Source organism: Xenopus tropicalis, chromosome 6 (genome assembly GCF_000004195.4).
Source record: "Xenopus tropicalis strain Nigerian chromosome 6, UCB_Xtro_10.0, whole genome shotgun sequence".
NCBI lineage: Eukaryota > Metazoa > Chordata > Amphibia > Anura > Pipidae > Xenopus > Xenopus tropicalis.
The window spans coordinates 138,495,726-138,514,695 of record NC_030682.2 but is presented as its reverse complement, the minus strand read 5'-3'; the positions used below and the strand labels follow the sequence as shown (position 1 = coordinate 138,514,695).

The window sequence follows — 18,970 nt, the reverse complement described above, 5'->3', positions numbered from 1 at the left end:
TTAGCTTAACACTGGCTGTAAATGGAATCTCTATTCTGTGCACAAACAGTGATTCTCTTTTTTCTTTTAAAAAGGGCTAGTAGCTGAAAGCAACCAATCAGCTTTTTGCTCTCATTACAAAAACTGCATTAAGTTGTTCAAAGGTGATTGCTGATTGGTTGATATTCATTGCTCCCAATCCCTTGGAAACAACTCAAATCTGTTTTAGCTGCAGCCATTTTAGGTGAGCAATTCCCTGATTCACCTCAAACTTTGCTCATTGTCCGCTTCTGTAATTTAGGGCTACCCTACCATAGCTGGAATAGCCAGCAGGCATGTTTACAGGCTGTCTGCAGTCCCTCCCCCACTTGTCTCTCTATGGAAGCAAGCAATGGCTAATATGGCTAATAGCATGGCATAAAAGCACCCAAGTCACTGTGAAACCTTGTGACTCTGAGTATGGTGTAATGACTGCTCAGTCTATGCCCCACCTACTGTATGTACTCTTCTGTATGACTTACATGTTGTCTCCTGCGCAGTGAGTGGGTCGCTGGCTTCTTCTCCGAACATCGCATAGACAGTCACTGTGTATTCTGTGTTAGGGGTCAGGCCGTCCAACTCAACATCTGTGAGCGACCCATCGACTTTCATCTGGAACATAGAACACTTGCTGTGAGCACCTACACACTGACCCCTGAGCACATAAATATATGTATGGGGCTCCGGCCAACCTCTCGGCTCACTTTGCCCACTTTTAAGGCTTTTGTATTTTAATAATGAAACAATATTACCAATATTGAACAATTTTGATTGGAAACAAGACCAATGACCTTACAGTCAGTATTATTGGAACAGCGGCCATAAATGGAACCACAAAGACATAACTGCAGCAGGACCAATCCCCTAAGGCTGATCATTGCCTACATTTCCGTGGAATTCTACACCTTGAAAACTTGGTGATCCACTAGGAGAACTCTATGGTGGGTTTTTCAATTATACGCACCATTAAGGATGCAAAATACCAACAAAAAGACACAGTATACAAAGAAATGGTGTATTAATGGCTGTCAAGGAAAGCACAGGGTTGCAGGGTCTGGAACATTTTCAACGCTACCTGAGCCATTGGTTGCATTGCACAATATAATCCTATATTTTATATATAGAAAATATTTGGAATGTCAACAAAAATGATGCTCTGCTGTATTTAATTGACATAGTCATTAGCTTAAGGCTATTGAGAGTGTTGGCTGGCAACAACACAATAGCAACAAGAGCAAGCAAGTGTATCGGCAATTATGCTAAGTATCTGAGCTCAGGGCCCGAGGAATGGGATTATTAGTCTGATCTTGGGTCAGGGAGTTTGTCAGCACTTGGCTTCTGTGCTTATTATGTAAGACGAGGGAAAAAGAAACTGCGATTAAGTTCTATGTTACCAATAGGTGCCATTGGTCCCCTTCCTTTGAGCATATGCTATAGGTTTCTGGGGGGCTGCTGCCCACTCTTGTTAGTGCCCCTGTTACCAAATTATTAGCCCCAATTCTGCAGAGTTTGTCCTGATCCAACAACCTGTGGCAACAAAACACTAGATAGCATTGTACTGGTCTAGTGGAATGGACATAATGTAATCAAGCATCTGATTGGTTTCAGGGACTGGAACAAATTGGACATTATTGCAAAATAATACCCAAGCAATCACAAGCTACATTATAAGCAAGTTTTAATGATATAATAAACAGTATATCAACGTTAAATGACCTCTTTCTCATCTGCTGATAGCCCTTCAGTAAGAGGAGCATATAAGATCATGTAACCAGTAGCGCCAGCGACTCCAACCCATTTAGCCCTCATACTTCTGTGGGTGACATCGTACAACTGCAGATCCGATGCCATTGGAAGCGCCACTGGAAGAAAACCAATGAAAAACACAAATCAAATTAGACTTCGGCTGTCAGTAGGATTGTGGGCCACAGATGACATCACTAAACATCATTTATAACTCATGACATCACAGGCGGCATTTATAGTTTATTGGTCTAAATCCACAATATTGTCGGGTACTTTACTTACATGTGGTTTCGGTGCCTCGAAGGCCTTCGCTTGCACTATTTATATAAACAGCAAACACGGCTATCTGGTATTCTGTCAGCGACATCAAGTTCGTCAGCACCGTCGTAGAGACACTGCCATCAACCACAACCTTCATAAAAAAGAGAGTATTGGATTAATAGACTGCACACTGTGGTGCTACGGTGTTCTACATCTCCAGCCCTGATGCAGTTATTTACCATCATGGGGCAACGTTTCAACAACACAGGTAACTTTTTATTGTTCAGATACCCCTCTGAGATCTCAGCCTTAGCTGAGGCCACCATGAACTTCATCTACCTTGACTTGAGGCTGGACTTCCCCAGTGGTGCCCCAATGTGTGGCCCTGCCCCACTGCCATTACTAATTACCACCATGTTTAGCTACTGGGAATTGAGAGCAAAGGTTAAGGGATTCCTTTTACCTTCCTTTTTCCAAACATAAAACTTATCCATGTGTAGGAAAATGACCAAAAATCAGAGGCTATTGTCTTAAGCAACATTCATAAGCAGTTTTCATTAGCAATCGCTAAGCCATCACTTCTTTAGACAATGACACCCCCCCCATAAAAAAGGAAATTGATTAATATGTCCCCCTACCCCTCACAGGAGAAACACTAAGATTTGCCTAATAAGCATAATAAGTACGGAGGATGTCCCTAAACACAAGTTGGACTATTTGGGGAAATGTACATATTCCACCCAAGTGACTGGTCCTGATGAGAAATAGTGGGTGCCAGTCCATTAAACCTTACGTCACAGTTCTAGGTTATCACATTGACATTAAAAAGTTGTATCTCACTAATTGGTCTAACATTAAATTAATCCTAAATTAGGCAAAAATAATAATCAATGCACAAAAATAAATCTCAGTAAAGTAGCAAAGTGAAATGCGTGGTTTTGCCCTATGGCAGCTCTTATCAGGTTTGTATTATAGATGGAGCAACAGTTATCTGGACAACTGGCTCACCCTGTCCTTCACCCTGCCAATATCCCATCCCTCCTACACTACTGCAACTTCTTTCTAAATTACCTCTTTCATTTCCAACCTTGAACTTGGCTGCTAGAGTCCTCCTAATAGAGACACGGCTCCAAAGAACTTCCAAAGCCTCTTCTTTTGAGTTCTGGAGCCATTCATTCCTCTTCTATTCATCTCTTTACTAGTAATTATTATTGTTTTGTATGTACTGCTCTATGAAGATGGCCTATGTCAGTGATCCCCAACCAGTGACTCGGGGGCAACACATTACTCCCCAACCCCTTGGATGTTGCTCTCAGTGCCCCCAAACCAGGGAGTTATTTTTGAATTCCTGACTTGGGGGCAAGTTTTGGTTGAATAAAAACAAGATTTCCTACCAAATAAAGCCCCTGTAAGCTGATAGGGTGCATAGAGGCCCCTAATAGCCAATCACAGCCCTTATTTGGCTCCTCCATGAACTTTTATGGTGCTTGTGTTGCTCTCCAAGTCTTTTTACATTTGACTGTGGCTCACAAGTAAGAAAGGTTGGGGACCCCAGGACTATGTAGTCATCTGCTAGTCATTATTAGCGTTGTGTATTTTCCAGTCATTAATGCTAAAAAGCATGCAAATAGACTTGTCCTGAAAAGCAATTAAGATATTTGAATGCCCCAGTGTTACCTCTTCTGGCTGCACTCCTTTGCTTGGATAATACACAACTCTGTACTTCTCAACGTTCCCCGGTGCGTGAGTCCAACTAATACGGAATCCTCTGGCTGTTACCTCCGACGTGGCCAGTTCTGATGGGGATCCAGTGACTGAGGTAACTGTGGTTCCTGGAAGGCATCGCTGCTTATATTAATGCAATTAAGCATCATTATTCTTCCATATTTAAACAATTAGCTATTCCAGAGTATGTGAAGCTGTAGGGAAAGGCTGTGACCAGTGTAAAGATGAGATTTTAATTCGGCTGGGAATTAGGGCAATAAGATGAATGTATTAATAGTCCTAAAACTTTAAACCTGGGCTTTGGGGGGGACGCTTTTGTGTATACAAGAACAGCCTGGGGCGATGCCATGTGCCATTAGCCTAATAAAGTGAAATACACTGCAGCAAAATGACTTCAGAGGTTCCAATCCGTCACCGCCTGAGGTGCCCCTTTTAGATAACTCTGGGCACATTGGGGCCAATGAATGTTTGTTTGTAATTTTAATCTAAATACATCAGGACTATGAACACATGGCAGAGGCTGTCTGAATGCATTTACCCAATAACCTATTTGTTTGTATTCCCTAGAGACTATGGCTCATTGCTGATGTGCATTAGTGTGTTGGGGGTTTCCTTAATGGAGAAGGATCTAGGGGTTTGTGTAGATCACAAGTTGTCTAATTCCAGGCAGTGTCATTCTGTGGCTACTAAAGCAAATAAAGTGTTGTCTTGTATAAAAAAGGGCATTGACTCAAGGGATGAGAACATAATTTTGCCCCTTTATAGGTCCCTGGTAAGGCCTCACCTTGAGTATGGGGGGCAGTTTTGGGCTCCAGTCCTTAAGAAGGATATTAATGAGCTGGAGAGAGTGCAGAGACTGCAACTAAACTGGTAAAGGGGATGGAAGGTTTAAGCTATGAGGTTAGACTGTCAGGGTTGGGGTTGTTTTCTCTGGAAAAGAGGCGCTTGCGAGGGGACATGATTACTCTGTACAAGTACATTAGAGGGGATTATAGGCAGTTGGGGGATGTTCTTTTTTCCCATAAAACAATCAACGCACCAGAGGTCACCCCTTTAAATTAGAGGAACGGAGCTTCCATTTGAAGCAGCGTAGGGGGTTCCTCACGGCGAGGGCAGTGAGGGGGTTGGGGAATGCCCTGCCGGGGGATGTTGGGTAGGGGGTTCCTCATGGTGAGGGCAGTGAGGTTGGGGAATGCCCTGCCGGGGGATGTTGGGTAGGGGGTTCCTCATGGTGAGGGCAGTGAGGGGGTTGGGGAATGCCCTGCCGGGGGATGTTGGGTAGGGGGTTCCTCACGGTAAGGGCAGTGAGGGGGTTGGGGAATGCCCTGCCGGGGGATGTTGGGTAGGGGGTTCTTCACGGCGAGGGCAGTGAGAGGGTTGGGGAATGCCCTGCCGGAGGATGTTGGGTAGGGGGTTCCTCACGGTGAGGGCAGTGAGGTTGGGGAATGCCCTGCCGGGGGATGTTGGGTAGGGGGTTCCTCACGGTGAGGGCAGTGAGGTTGGGGAATGCCCTTCCTAGTGATGGGGTAATGGCAGATTCTGTTAATGCTTATAAGAGGGGCCTGGATGAGTTCTTGGACAAGCACAGTATCCAAGGCTATTGTGATACTAATATCTACAGTTAGTATTAATGTTTGTATATATATAGTTTATGTATGTGAGTGTATAGATTGGTAAGTATAGGTTGTGTGTGCTTGGTTTACTTGGAAGGGTTGAATTTGATGGACTTTTTTTGATGGTCTTTTTTCAACCCTATGTAACTATGTAACTGTGTAACTGTGTAACTATATGTATGCATCAGTCATCTCTAATGTCCCTGAGTACAGCCCATAGCCTCCAGGAATTCAGGTGATCTCTGGGGAGACATCAAAATGAATTCATACCCTCCCCTATCGAGTTCTACTGCTGTACAGTCTAATTATTCTCTCCGGTTGATTTACTGGGGGCGATCATGCAAATAATGTTTAATAAAATGTCTCCCTTTTCATGTTCCAAGTCATTTCAGTACATCGGCAGTTATTAGACTGAGCAGCGCCTGAGGAGCTCTGACATGCCCACACACCTCTTTAACCTCACGGAACCCCAGCACTATAAATCTCTTCCCCTCCACTTGCATAATATTCCTGCTATTCCACATTATTCTGCCCCCGGGTGTGTCATTTACGTCCTTCTTTCTTCTTTCCTCACCTCTGATTTCCATTTCTTGCTCTTGCACTCTTTGGCACACAGTCCTTGTAAGACCCTCCACAATCGTGTCCATGACATTGAAATCGGCCACATTGTAAACGTGAGTGCTGTCAGGTTCCGAGGCAATCTCCTTCAGTTCATTCAGGTCCGCATTTTTTACACCTTAGTGTGCAACAAAGACGGAAAATGCAACAACAGATGCCACAATTTTGTCATTTTTTGATAAACTGGGTGATATACAGAGTATTTGTGATCATATTAGGTTGATGTTAAAGGGGTTGTTCACCTTTGAGTTAACTTTTAGAGAATAACATTCTGAGACAATTTGCAATTGGTCTTCATTTTTTATTATTTGTAGTTTTTAAGTTTGGAGTTTTAGCAGTTATTTGGTTGATAGGGTCCAAAGTTACTTTAGCAACCAGGGAGTGGTTTGGATGAGAGACTGGTATATGAATAGGAGAGGGACTGAATAGAAAAGAAAGTTACAACAAGTAACGATGACAATAAAACTGTAGCCTCACAAGGCAATCATTTGGCTGCCCCCATTTGAAAACTGAAAATAAATAATGAAGACCAACTGAAAAGTTGCTTACAATTGGTCAGTCTATAACATACTAACATTTAGCTTAAAGTTAAACCAATGAAAATGATATTCAAGAATAATTGGACACAATAATATAAATAGAAAAGTTTCAATAATAGAGAAAATATACACTACTAGAAACTTTCTTTTCTCCTAAATGGACTGTACAGTGGGGGGGGGGGGGGGTCATAAACTCTTGTCTATACAACATTCCTTTTTGTATGAGGAGTGTGTCAGTGACAAAATCATGTCCTTTCCCAATCCCAAGGGCAAGATGACCATGTCCCAATGGGGGGGGGGTTGAAGACTAGGCTAACCTTTGGCCGATACAGATTTTGACCTTGGCAGACAAATTTGAGTTGAAATCAATGGAGGGCTTCATGTTAGCCCCATACATGGGCCAGTGGGGTGTCTACTTACTCAGGAGTGGTTACATCACGATATAATATCTGCTCACAGAGACAGTGTTATGATCAAAAGCACTAACTAGCCCGCCACAAACTCAACACCTGTTCCCTTAGTTTGGGAAAGATAGTTGATGATAGACTATATTCATCCTGCCATTCAATAGAAGCATTTCCATCAAATACATTCAGTGGAACACATCTGACAACTATATGGGGATGTTGGCATTTCTTCATAGCTTACCGACTGCAAAAAGTTCAATTCCAGCATCTTTCAGACTTCTGGCGGGTGGAATAACATCGTCTTGGGACTTCCCATCGGTGATCAAAATACCAATCTTTGGAAGGCCCGGCCTTGCTCCTGATTCTGGCTTAAAACTGTTTTCCAAAATGTATGTCAAGGCAAGCCCTGCAAAAGGAAGAGGGGGTAAACAATAAATCTAAAATCACATAAGGAGCCCAACTTAAGTACAACAGCTCGATGTCGGTCATCCAATAAAAACCTGCACTGGTTTGCAAAGCAGTGGCATCGCGTATAGACTTTGACCAAATTTATGATCAGCACTAGGTAATGTTAAAGGTGTTTTAGTAACCATAAAAATAAACAGCCCCTTACCTGCTGAGTTAATGCAAAAAGTCAGAGATTTACAAGAGTACCCTGCTAATTGCACTAAATGTGTAAAGGGAACAAAAAATCTTTATGGTTGAAATGGTTCCTTATGGTTGGAATGGATCTTTGTGGTTGGAATGGATCCTTATGGTTGGAATGATTCCTTATGGTTGAAATGGTTCCTTATGGTTGGAATGGATCTTTGTGGTTGGAATGGATCCTTATGGTTGGAATGGTGTCTTATGGTTGGAATGGATCCTTACGGTTGGAATGGATCCTTATGGTTAGAATGGATCCTTACGGTTAGAATGGATGCTTATGGTTGGAATGGATCCTTATGGTTAGAATAGATCCTTATGGTTGGAATGGATCCTTATGGTTGGAATGGATCCTTATGGTTAGAATGGATCCTTACGGTTAGAATGGATCCTTATGGTTGGAATGGATCCTTATGGTTAGAATAGATCCTTATGGTTGGAATGGATCCTTAAGGGTGGAGGCTGAACAATCAGCACAACCAAGTACCACTGGCATTATTAAACCTTCACAATCGCTTCCATTAAGAATTATTTGCACCCCTAGATAATAATTAAAACACCCAACCACAAAAGGTTATGGTAGCCAGCTGAGGATGCTGGGAAACAGAATCCAGCAACATATGGCCAAAGCTTAGTTTCTTGAAATAAAACTTTTCAATACAAAATAATAAATAAAAAAAATGACTTGGACTTGGCTAGGACCAGAAGACAATTCCCAGGAGCTAGAATCTGTTGACAACTTGATAGTCAAAAATTCATTGAATGGTAAGATGTTCATAAAATGCATCTTGGTGACGGCCAGCTGAGTTAATAACCTGCTAGACATACGTCAACGGTAAATTGTGCTAAAGATGTAACTGGTAAATACAGTAGAATATGTAAAACTGCACTGTACCTATAACAGTATCTAGTATTTTGGCCATAAGACCACATCCTGAAAAACCCAAAATCGTAACAGATACCTGTATATAATATTAATAATGCTTTGTGTATTTTGCTGAATATGATAGAAAAACAATACCTGTCAGTGTGTTTCCACCTTTGTAAGGAAGGTTCCTGACAGCATCTATAACGGCATCCTTGGTCGCGTACGTATTCAACTGCCATTCGATTCTTGGGTCTCCACTGTATTGGGCAAGACCTGAAGACCGATAGGGAATTCATTTATTTTTTCTGTTTATACATGGTAAAATAAAATAAAGCAGAGAAAATGAAATTGATACCTATTCTTGTTTTATCGGAGGCAATGTTGAAAGCAGCCACCAGGTTCTCCAAGAAAAGACGCACAAGCCTGAAGTTGAGCCGGCCAATGCTCCAGGATCCGTCCACCAAAATCACAATGTCCGAAACCGCTGGGCTTTTACATGAAAAATTCTTTTCTTTAAAAAAAAATCAAATGGGAAAAACATTGAGCCCATATTAATCTCTATTATTTACAATTAACAAGCAATGGGCTGCAACTAAATGGTGCGTATCTGGTGTGCAGACGGAACTGGCGAAAACCACTGAGGTCATTTAAAATACATTTTTCAGAAGAGTAGAAAGTAAATATTCCATGCAAATGTAATCAAGAACATTCCCTGTGGCTGGAAACGATTAAAAGGCACTGCGGCTCCATTACATGAACAAACTCATTCAAGGTAAAGCATGTGTTAAAAACAAATTGAGGTTAACATGAAAGAAGCAATAAATCGCCCATATCGTATCTATTTCCTACAGGAAATTTCAAGACACAACAATAAAACAGAGAATAAAATAAACAAATATAAAGCACTAAAAGAAAATTTCTGTTGGTTGAGGGGCTTTTGGGTGGCAAATGTTGGGCGCATCGTCGTTATTGGCTTTTAGGTGCTTCTCTCAGCTGAACTCATAGAACAAGACGTTTCGTCTGAAATAAAATAAAATCAAAGTGAGATAAGAAGCCAAATCAAATTCGATGTATTCTTACTTTACATATAATGCTAGGAGTCCAAATACGAAACACTTCAGTTTAGAATTGTGACCAAGAAATGTTCAATAAAGTTCAGCAGGACAAATGATGCCAAACACAATGCCCAAATAATATTGGAGGGGGCTAAAGAATGATAAGGTGCATTAGTCCAATCACAGTCCTGGAACTAGAGGTAGGCAGCAATGGGTACAATGGGGGGCACTAGGAGCCTAATAACCAACTTATGCTGTCTTCTCTTACTTCAGTCCTGGGCATCTAGCACTGCAGTGGGGTTGTTGGCGAGCACTGGAGGAGGGTATGAGTGGATTTGGGGTGATGGCTTTGGAACCAGAAGCTTTTGGGCAAGTTCTGATGATCTCATGTGTCTGAGGTATGCAAGCATCATCTAACTCACCTGAACAACCTGAAACAAATCTTTCAGGAACAATAGAGCCCATATCCATTCCCTCTCAATGTGTGAAGCTGGTGCATAGGTACCCTCAAAAGGCTCATTGTGTAATATAACAACAGCAGAGTTTGACTTAATAACCCATAATAATTAGATGTCTGCTTTTATACAACCAACCAGTAAATGCTACCAGATAATTGGTTGCTATTGGGTACAAGCAACAAATAATATTTCAATACAGCAACCTGAGGGCCTGTGGCTGGGCAGAAGCTTCAGGGGGGCAGGCCCTAAAATATAATGCTTAAAAAAGAGATTTCCCCATCCCACTGCCAGACATTTGTGACTATATCCATGGGCATAGCCAAGGGTCGGATAACCCTCTTCCATGATTGCTACATGCACACATTGTCCTGCCCAACACCAGTAGGTGGGATAAGGGGCCAGATGGAGGTCCGGTGCATACAGCCATGGGTATAAGACCTGGCACAAACTCCATTGTAGATACCAGTAGAGCCCTTTGATGGAGCAAATTATCCAACTTCAGCATTTTCATTGTAAAACTTTCCTCTCTCATAAACCTCCTTAGAACTCCAAATAAGTTATGTTATGGCCCATTACATGCTGGATTTTAAAATTATCAGTATGTGGTGTCAATAACCTATTTTATAGCTTAAAAAATGATAACTGGCACACTTAGCATTTGCCTTCAAGGCTACACATATTATAAAGCATACTCAACAACCTGGTTAACTCCAGATTTTCTAATCATGTAGTTAGAGCAATTGCTTGTTAATAGTTTTTGATTGACTGCCAGCATCCTCGTTCTTTTCCAGCTTCACATAGCACGTTCTCTGCTTTAAAAACAAATCCACTTCAATTCCATGTAACAATATGCTGTGCCCATAGTACAAAGCACAATGCCAACATTACTGCACAAACCTAGGCAGCTTGGGGGTTTATTAAAAGAAAGTTAACCCCTACCTGTGGGTATGTTTGCCCATGTTTATATAGTGCCAACAAAGCATGCAAAAGGTGTTCAATGTATGGATATTAGGAGAAGACTTCCCTGTCTTATGGGAAAACCCAAAAGGTAGGTTGGGATGTACCAGTAGATCACAAATTGGGTGATTAACTCACTGATCGATGTGGTTAACTTCACCAAAACATAGAACCCACATCTCTAGTCTGGGAACCCCAGAGCTACAGTAAAGTGCGTAGGTTACTGTGGTGCTAGAGTTAGAGTAGAGGTGCTTGTAATGATCTGATATTAAAGGACATGTAAACTCTACATTTTCCTGCCATGTAAGCTGGGCACATTCTTCCCACCCAAACCACATCATTCTACTGCATATATCCCCTTAGCTTTCACTTGGCGGCCATATTTCCTCTAACATCATTAGTGACATTTACATCTGCAAACAGCACACATGCGCTGTAAAGTTCGCCCAATGAAGAATGCAGGCTTACACAGGCAGAACTTACTGTGCTTGGACTGAGCACTGTAATGGTTAGGCTGAGCTCAGGACAGGAGGTTAGGAAAAAAAATATGTTCCTTCAGCAGAGGGCACAGCTGGAGCAGAGTTTCTATGGAAACCAGCAGTGCCATCTCTCTATTGGCCGCTAGACTGGAAGGTGTGTTTATTAAACTGGGTTAAGAAGAACTGAGCATGTTCAAGAGCCAAAGCCACATGGAAGGGCAGACCTTCAAGATGTGCTGAAGCATGACTGTTCATTAGTCCAGAAGTTGCCCTTAGAGCTGAGTATGGGAAAAAGTTACTGGCCCATCACTTTAAACTCCTTATGTTATTTGCACTTCTGGCCACTGCAGAGGTAGACACAAAAAAATGATAGTGTGGTTGGACATCTAACCCTGATTGAAACTATTTATTGTATCTGCCAGCAGAACAGATTCAGGGAGATAATTCAATAACTTCACCATTCTAATTGTAACTGAATATGCCCCAAAGACCACTCTAGAGAACCCAATGCCATCTCTTGAATAACGGAGGTTTCCTTTATTCAAGAGACGGCATTGGGTTCTCTAGAGTGGTTTTTGGTGCATAAGCATCTTGAGAAATGTTTTTATGGTCCAGCTATAAACCTGATTGTGGCAAAATGATAACTATGTGGTTAAAAGAAAAGGTAGAATCACTGGGTGGGTGCCATGTTGTTAGGCAACCCCCAGTTATTCTTGCCACTGACTTCAGACTCCAAGCTGGAACTCCTCTTCTTCTAAAAATGCAGCAGCCCAAAGTTATTTTCTCCTAAACACCATTCCATCATACTCTCCTGGTGCCCTAGCATCCTCAGCACTTGTACATTCTCACTATAGAAATAAGCAAAGAATTCATGTACCATGAGTGTGCTTGCCCAGGGAGATACGGAAGATGGTGGGGCACCAGAAGAGAATGGAAGCATGGTCCTGAGGAGAAACGTACCCTGGGCTGGAGTATTTTTGGAAGAAGAGGAGTGCCAACTCGGGGTTTGACTCACTAGGGGGCGCCTAACAATTTCCACCCTCCCCTGAGTGATTCTACCTCTCTTTGTCCTCTGGTATTTAATTGCTCATATGAGGATTGTATATAGTAGTAGGATTTATTAAGATAAAATAAGAAAAGTGGCCAAGAGTCTGAATACTTTACAAGGTACAAACTTTAAGGGAAACCAGTGGAAGAGAAGACTGTATTAAGCTACAGCGACAAGTTTCCCTATAAAAACATGCATAATATGGTGTATTAGGTGCTATAAGAGCAAAGGCTTGGAAATGTACAGCTATTAGGAGGCTCATTTTCGTTTACTGTCTGTGCTATCACTTTCTGAAGGCTCCATCCAGCGACTTTTACAAGAAGCTAATAAAAGCCATGGCCTAATGCTATAAAACTGGCTTGTGTACAAGGGAATGTATGCAATTCAGCTGACTGGGATTTGTCTGGTAATAGACTTGATGGTTTCTCCAGTAGTCTAGCCTATGTTAGATTTCTGCCAATAGCAGGTGGAAGTCGGATAAACACAGGTGCTGACATTTAATAAAACCCCGGCTGCTGGGAGAGGTCCTACGGGCTTACTCGTTTGTTTCCTTGTGCTAAATTGCTTTCCTATAGACCGGTGATTATTGAAACCAAATGAGTTCAACATTAAATCACACCCAAGATGCCAGATCTCTGAAAAGGACATATAAACCCTTCAGCAATTATTCTTCAACTGTTTAGGGCCCTACAGAGGGAGTTGGGATAGGAAAGAAAGATGGAGATAGTTGGGCAAATTGGTGACAATATCTGTTGTCTGATCTGCAGCCCATCAGTGGCGGCTAAAGTACAACCTATAATGATGCCGGACGAGGGGCGTACAGTATAAGGTTGACAGACAACGACTTCAAAACAAGCATAAATGAGAGAACCTTGTTGTGTTTTATATTCTGCACTTAAATAGAAACAGATGGTCCGATAGTTAATTGGTAGTTAATTATGAGGCCTTTGAAGCATCTGCTTTTATCTTTATTACAATACAAGTTAACACATTTCTCCTGGTGCTTTAAATATTATTATCTAAATTACAGGTAGAACCCGAGGTTTCAAGCAACAGCAACCACCAATTATTCCCAAGGTAACTCCAATACTTCATAACCATTCAAGGTTTTATTGGGCAAAAAGACTGTAGAGCAAATCCCAACCATATCAGGCTTGGAGAACGTGATTTTAAATGAGATATATCGGTTTGTTGAGAATATTACAACATAACAGCAGGTACCTGTCGAGTGAAATGCTAGGGAATCGGCTGTTAAGTGACATTCTGACCTCCAACAGCAAAAGCTTGAGTATTCAGTGGCTACTAAAGCAAATAAAGTACTGTATTGGATGAAAACATTATTTTGCCTCTTTATAGGTCCCTGGTAAGGCCTCACCTTGAGTATGGGGGGCAGTTTTGGGCTCCAGTCCTTAAGAAGGATATTTATGAGCTGGAGAGAGTGCAGAGACTGCAACTAAACTGGTAAAGGGGATGGAAGGGTTAAACTATGAGGTGAGACTGTCAGGGTTGGGGTTGTTTTCTCTGGGAAAGAGGCGCTTGCGAGGGGACATGATTACTCTGTACAAGTACATTAGAGGGGATTATAGTTAGATAGGGGGGTTCTTTTTTCCCATAAAAACGATCAACGCACCAGAGGTCCCCCCTTTAGATTAGAGGAACGGAGCTTCCATTTGAAGCAGCGTAGGTGGTTCCTCACGGTGAGGGCAGTGAGGTTGGGGAATGCCCTTCCTAGTGATGGGGTAATGGCAGATTCTGTTAATGCCTTTAAGAGGGGCCTGGATGAGTTCTTGAACAATCAGAATATCCAAGGCTATTGTGATACTAATATCTACAGTTAGTATTAGTGTTTGTATATATATATAGTTTATGCACAGTATGTGAGTGTATAGATAGGTCAGGAAAGGTTTATGTGTGCGCACTGGGGTTCACTTGGAAGGGTTGAACTTGATGGACTTTGGTCTTTTTTCAACCCAACTTAACTGTGTAACTATGTAAAAAGCTGGAGTTGCAGAAACCTGCAACTAAACTGGTAAAATAATTAAATGATGAGGTTAGACTGTCACGGTTGGGGTTGTTTTCTCTGAAGAAGAGGCACTTTCAAGAGGAAATGGTTACCCTTTACAAGTTTATTAGAAGGGAATAATGGAGAGATGGGGAGTCTTTTTCCCATAGAAAATGCACCAGAGACCCCATGTTTAGACTTGAGGATCTGAACTTTCATTTGAAGAGGTTAAGGGCAAGTTACATTACTAGTCCATTCTGATTCAATCCTGCAGCTCCCTGGCTTATAAACCTAAGCTACTAGATAACATGAAATCACATCAAGAGTATATACAGTTACAGCAAAACTGAACGGAGACCACACGGGTATTAGAGCAGTCATTTTTTTCATTTTTGAAGTGTGCTGTTATTAACATGACAATCATATCCAAAAACCCTAAAGCTAATAAACTTCTCTGGAGTTGGATACTTGTTCAAACAGCTCCTCCAAAACACAACCGGTTTGACCCCAACAATACTGGAGGTTTCGTATAAAAGTTTGAATCAATTCTATTGGCTGATACATTGGGCAGTTTAAATGTCTTTTTTAGCAAGTGAGAAAATATAATTTTACTGAAATGAACTCAGTTCATCCAGGACTGGTTCTATTGACTGGTTCTATGGCGTCGGGAAAGATTTTTTGTCCCAAGTGGCTTTTTCTCTGCCTTCCTCCGGGTCAACTAGAAGTTAAGTAGGATTTACATGGCTAAAAGGTTGAACTTGATGGGCATTTGTCCTTTTTTAACCTCTTCTAACTACATTAAGTGCTCAGGATGCCTCAGGTCTGGCAAAGTGTTGATGGAAAACTATGTTATGGGTCGGTTATACATTTGTACCTTGGAGAGAAACATGACTAAGGAATTCTAAAGGGTCTGTTTATACCCAAGGCAACATTCCTCTCTTAAGTATGTCCATGTTTAGATACCTAGAAATATAATGGATAGTTAGACAGATAAATCAACAGACCAATAGTGGCTTCCTGAATTTTTGAGTCAAGCCCTTTTTATTTGAAACATTTGGTCAAGGTCCCCTCTTAGCTCATGACAAGGTGAGAGATATTCTAAGGCTGTAGCAGTCATTAAGCAAGATTCCCAAGCCTATCTATGATATCAATCAAGTGTTTAACCCAAATCCCACCCTAATCAACCTGACACCCCCCCATACACTGCTCTGGGTCCCATAAGGGTCAGTCCAACAGTTTGAGAACTGTTGAGAAAAACTCTTACACGACACAGCAGGTTTATAATAAAATATATTACACAATATCTTTATAGCCCCCAGACTGTGTGAGAACTCCAATGGCCTCTTTGGGTGGCATTATTATTTTATTATAAACCGGCCCCCAAACTTATATTATAGTGACTAAGCTGCACAATATATTGAAACAGTTGGTGTAGATCCAAAGTGCCAGTAATGTAGATTTTATATATACAGTATATATATATTCAGGCTTTTGTTTATAGAGAAAACACATTATCTATCAAGATGCTGCTGACAGCTGGCAGAACCTGTTATGGGGTAAAGGGGCCTAACCCCTAAAAGTAAAAAAATTGCCCAGGTGCAGTAACCCAAGTAGCTTTTAAACAAGTGACCAATAAATGCCACCTGCTGATTGGTTACAATTGGTTACTATAAGGGGCACCTTTTATAACATAAGACCCCAGATATCAGCTCATTAATATCCTTTCTATATTGCACTGCATATTCAAGGTAAGGGTTTCCATGGATCTATAAAGAGGGCCAATTATGTTTTCTAAGGTCAGTTCTCTGGACTTTCTATATAAATACATATATAAATACAATAAATAGAGTGGGAAGACATGGCATACAGAGAGAATAAATAGGTTAGATGCATTGGGAAGGTTAATATCCCAGTCAGTATGGGCGCTGCCCGGCTCAGTGGCGCAGCTGTGGGGCTCATCAGCAGAGACAGACAGGTGTAGGGGCCACATGGCACTAAAGTCCCTATTTGCTGCCAGTGACTCTCTCCAGCTGTCTGATCCACTATCCAGCATTAAGGCTTTCCATATTTAAAAATCACACATTTTAGTGCAACGTGTACAGTTTGGGCTCTGCATTCTGCTTGAAAAGCCATCTGTGCTCCGATCAGCTTTATTCTTGGCCGAGCTCGCAGCTTATTTCTAGGAATGGGAAACTACTGTAAGGTGAATGGCTACTGGCAATGTGGTAGGGAGGAGGTCCCATCTGAGGGGCTGAAAGTACAAGCCAGGGGGCAAAATACAGTCCTATAGCTGTTGCCAATTCCTAGCATTGGTCTTGAAGCATGGATGTCAAGTTCAGGTACAGGTATTGGACCCACTTATCCGGAAACCCATTATCCAGAAAGTTCTGAATTACGGAAAGGCCATCTCCCAAAGACTCCATCTAATAATTCATTTTTGAAAATGATTTCCTTTTTCTCTGTAATAATAAAACAGTACCTGTACTTGATCCCAACTAAGATATAATTACCCCTTATTGGGGGCAGAACAGCCCTATTGGGTTTATTTAATGGTTAAATGATTCCCTTTTCTCTGTAATAATAAAACAGTACCTGTACTTGATCCCAACTAAGATATAATTACCCCTTATTGGGGGCAGAACAGCCCTATTGGGTTTATTTAATGGTTAAATGATTCCCTTTTCTCTGTAATAATAAAACAGTACCTGTACTTGATCCCAACTAAGATATAATTACCCCTTATTGGGGCAGAACAGCCCTATTGGGTTTATTTAATGGTTAAATGATTCCCTTTTCTCTGTAATAATAAAACAGTACCTGTACTTGATCCCAACTAAGATATAATTACCCCTTATTGGGGGCAGAACAGCCCTATTGGGTTTATTTCATGGTTAAATGATTCCCTTTTCTCTGTAATAATAAAACAGTACCTGTACTTGATCCCAACTAAGATATAATTACCCCTTATTGGGGGCAGAACAGCCCTATTGGGTTTATTTCATGGTTAAATGATTCCCTTTTCTCTGTAATAATAAAACAGTACCTGTACTTGATCCCAACTAAGATATAATTACCCCTTATTGGGGGCAGAACAGCCCTATTGGGTTTATTTCATGGTTAAATGATTCCCTTTTCTCTGTAATAATAAAACAGTACCACTTTTATCTACTTGCCCCCTCCCATTTATGCAACAGGTACACCTTTGGGTACAGGGTGGGGGTTCCTAGATGTTGCGACTTTTACTGCATTGTGCATGGCCCTCCCCTTCCCAGTTATTATTCTTACCAGCAGCTTCACCCGGAATATTCTAGTGCTGACGTGTTCCCTATTCGCTCTGCTTGCCTACAGGCTACTGGCTTTTGGATTTTTTTTATTTTTTTTTTTGCCTTTTAGGGATTTCATCAAAGTATTTGTGCTACACGGGAGCTGCTGAGCGGCCCCACAAACACCTGCTCCGTTCCTAGCTCAGAGCGAAATGAAACGCCGCTTCAAGTTGGATCTAGCTCAGCTGGAATGAAGCAAGTTGTTTGATGTCACGATTTGGGTTAAAATGGAAAAAAAACTCAATTTTTGACCTTCTGCAGCAGAAATGGGAAAATAACTAACATATTTTTCAAGGTGAAATAGTCACGTGCAATGAAATGTCCGGATCAACCCCCTTTCCACTTTGGCTTTGTTGTTCTATAATGTTGCCCGGTGCTGACTCAAACCTATTTTTACTGTTATCCTACTCACGGGCAGAGGCATTTTACCCGCCATCATTTTTCCTCACCTAAAATGCTGCATTAAAGTTCCTGAAATCACCCTTAAAGGGGAACTCTGGCTTCCGAACCCCACACAGCACAGAAACCCCTAATATCCCTATCACTGTAATCTGTTCCTTCAAACAGTAGGAATAAATACCATTTTATATGCTGAAATCCAGCTGCAAAACTGTTCTTCTCTTTCTGCATCATTTGAAATCCTGGCAGGGGAGGAGGGACTAAAACATTGATGTTACACATTGTAACAGCTTCTCCACAGCTTACAGACAGCATGCAGGAACTACATAACCCACAATGCATTGCACTGGGATGTTCCTTTCCTTATTGACACCACGTGTGCAGCAGGGAATTGTGGGATTGAGGGGATAGAGGCTGAAGGCAGGCTGAGGGACAGTTGACTACTGTTACATTTATGTGAGTCACAAAGTAGTCAGCCAATCAGCAGGGGAACAGGGGGCAGGGCTTAGGGAACTGTTCCAAACCATATTATTACATTAAACATCATGAAAAGGCTGCAGATTTTTAACTGATGTATATTGCAAAGTTGCTTGAAATTATGTTTACTTTTTAAAAAGCTTAAGTTTGGCTTAGTGTTTGGGTCAAGTTCCCCTTTAAATTGCTACCTATCTTACCTGTAAAAGCACTCAGGCAACACAAAAATGTCAACAATGTAGCACATCAGTTCCCCATCTATTACACTGTTCAGCAGTGCAGAAAATCCATTGTGACAGAAAGAAACCACTTGCAATACCAATTACACTTGCAAA

General features: G+C 41.5%; 1 protein-coding gene across 3 annotated transcripts in view; it reads right to left on the bottom strand.

Moving 5' to 3' along the window:
- The window catches only part of col14a1 (collagen, type XIV, alpha 1), a 100,798-nt gene that overhangs the window by 53,822 nt on the left and 28,006 nt on the right, over positions 1-18,970 (bottom strand). For all 3 annotated transcript variants that reach the window (NM_001141998.2, XM_031903259.1, XM_031903260.1), the window contains 8 exon segments: positions 501-630; positions 1,735-1,880; positions 2,047-2,176; positions 3,703-3,857; positions 5,938-6,099; positions 7,169-7,333; positions 8,594-8,713; positions 8,796-8,951. In NM_001141998.2, the coding sequence (NP_001135470.2) occupies positions 501-630; positions 1,735-1,880; positions 2,047-2,176; positions 3,703-3,857; positions 5,938-6,099; positions 7,169-7,333; positions 8,594-8,713; positions 8,796-8,951 (1,164 nt within the window).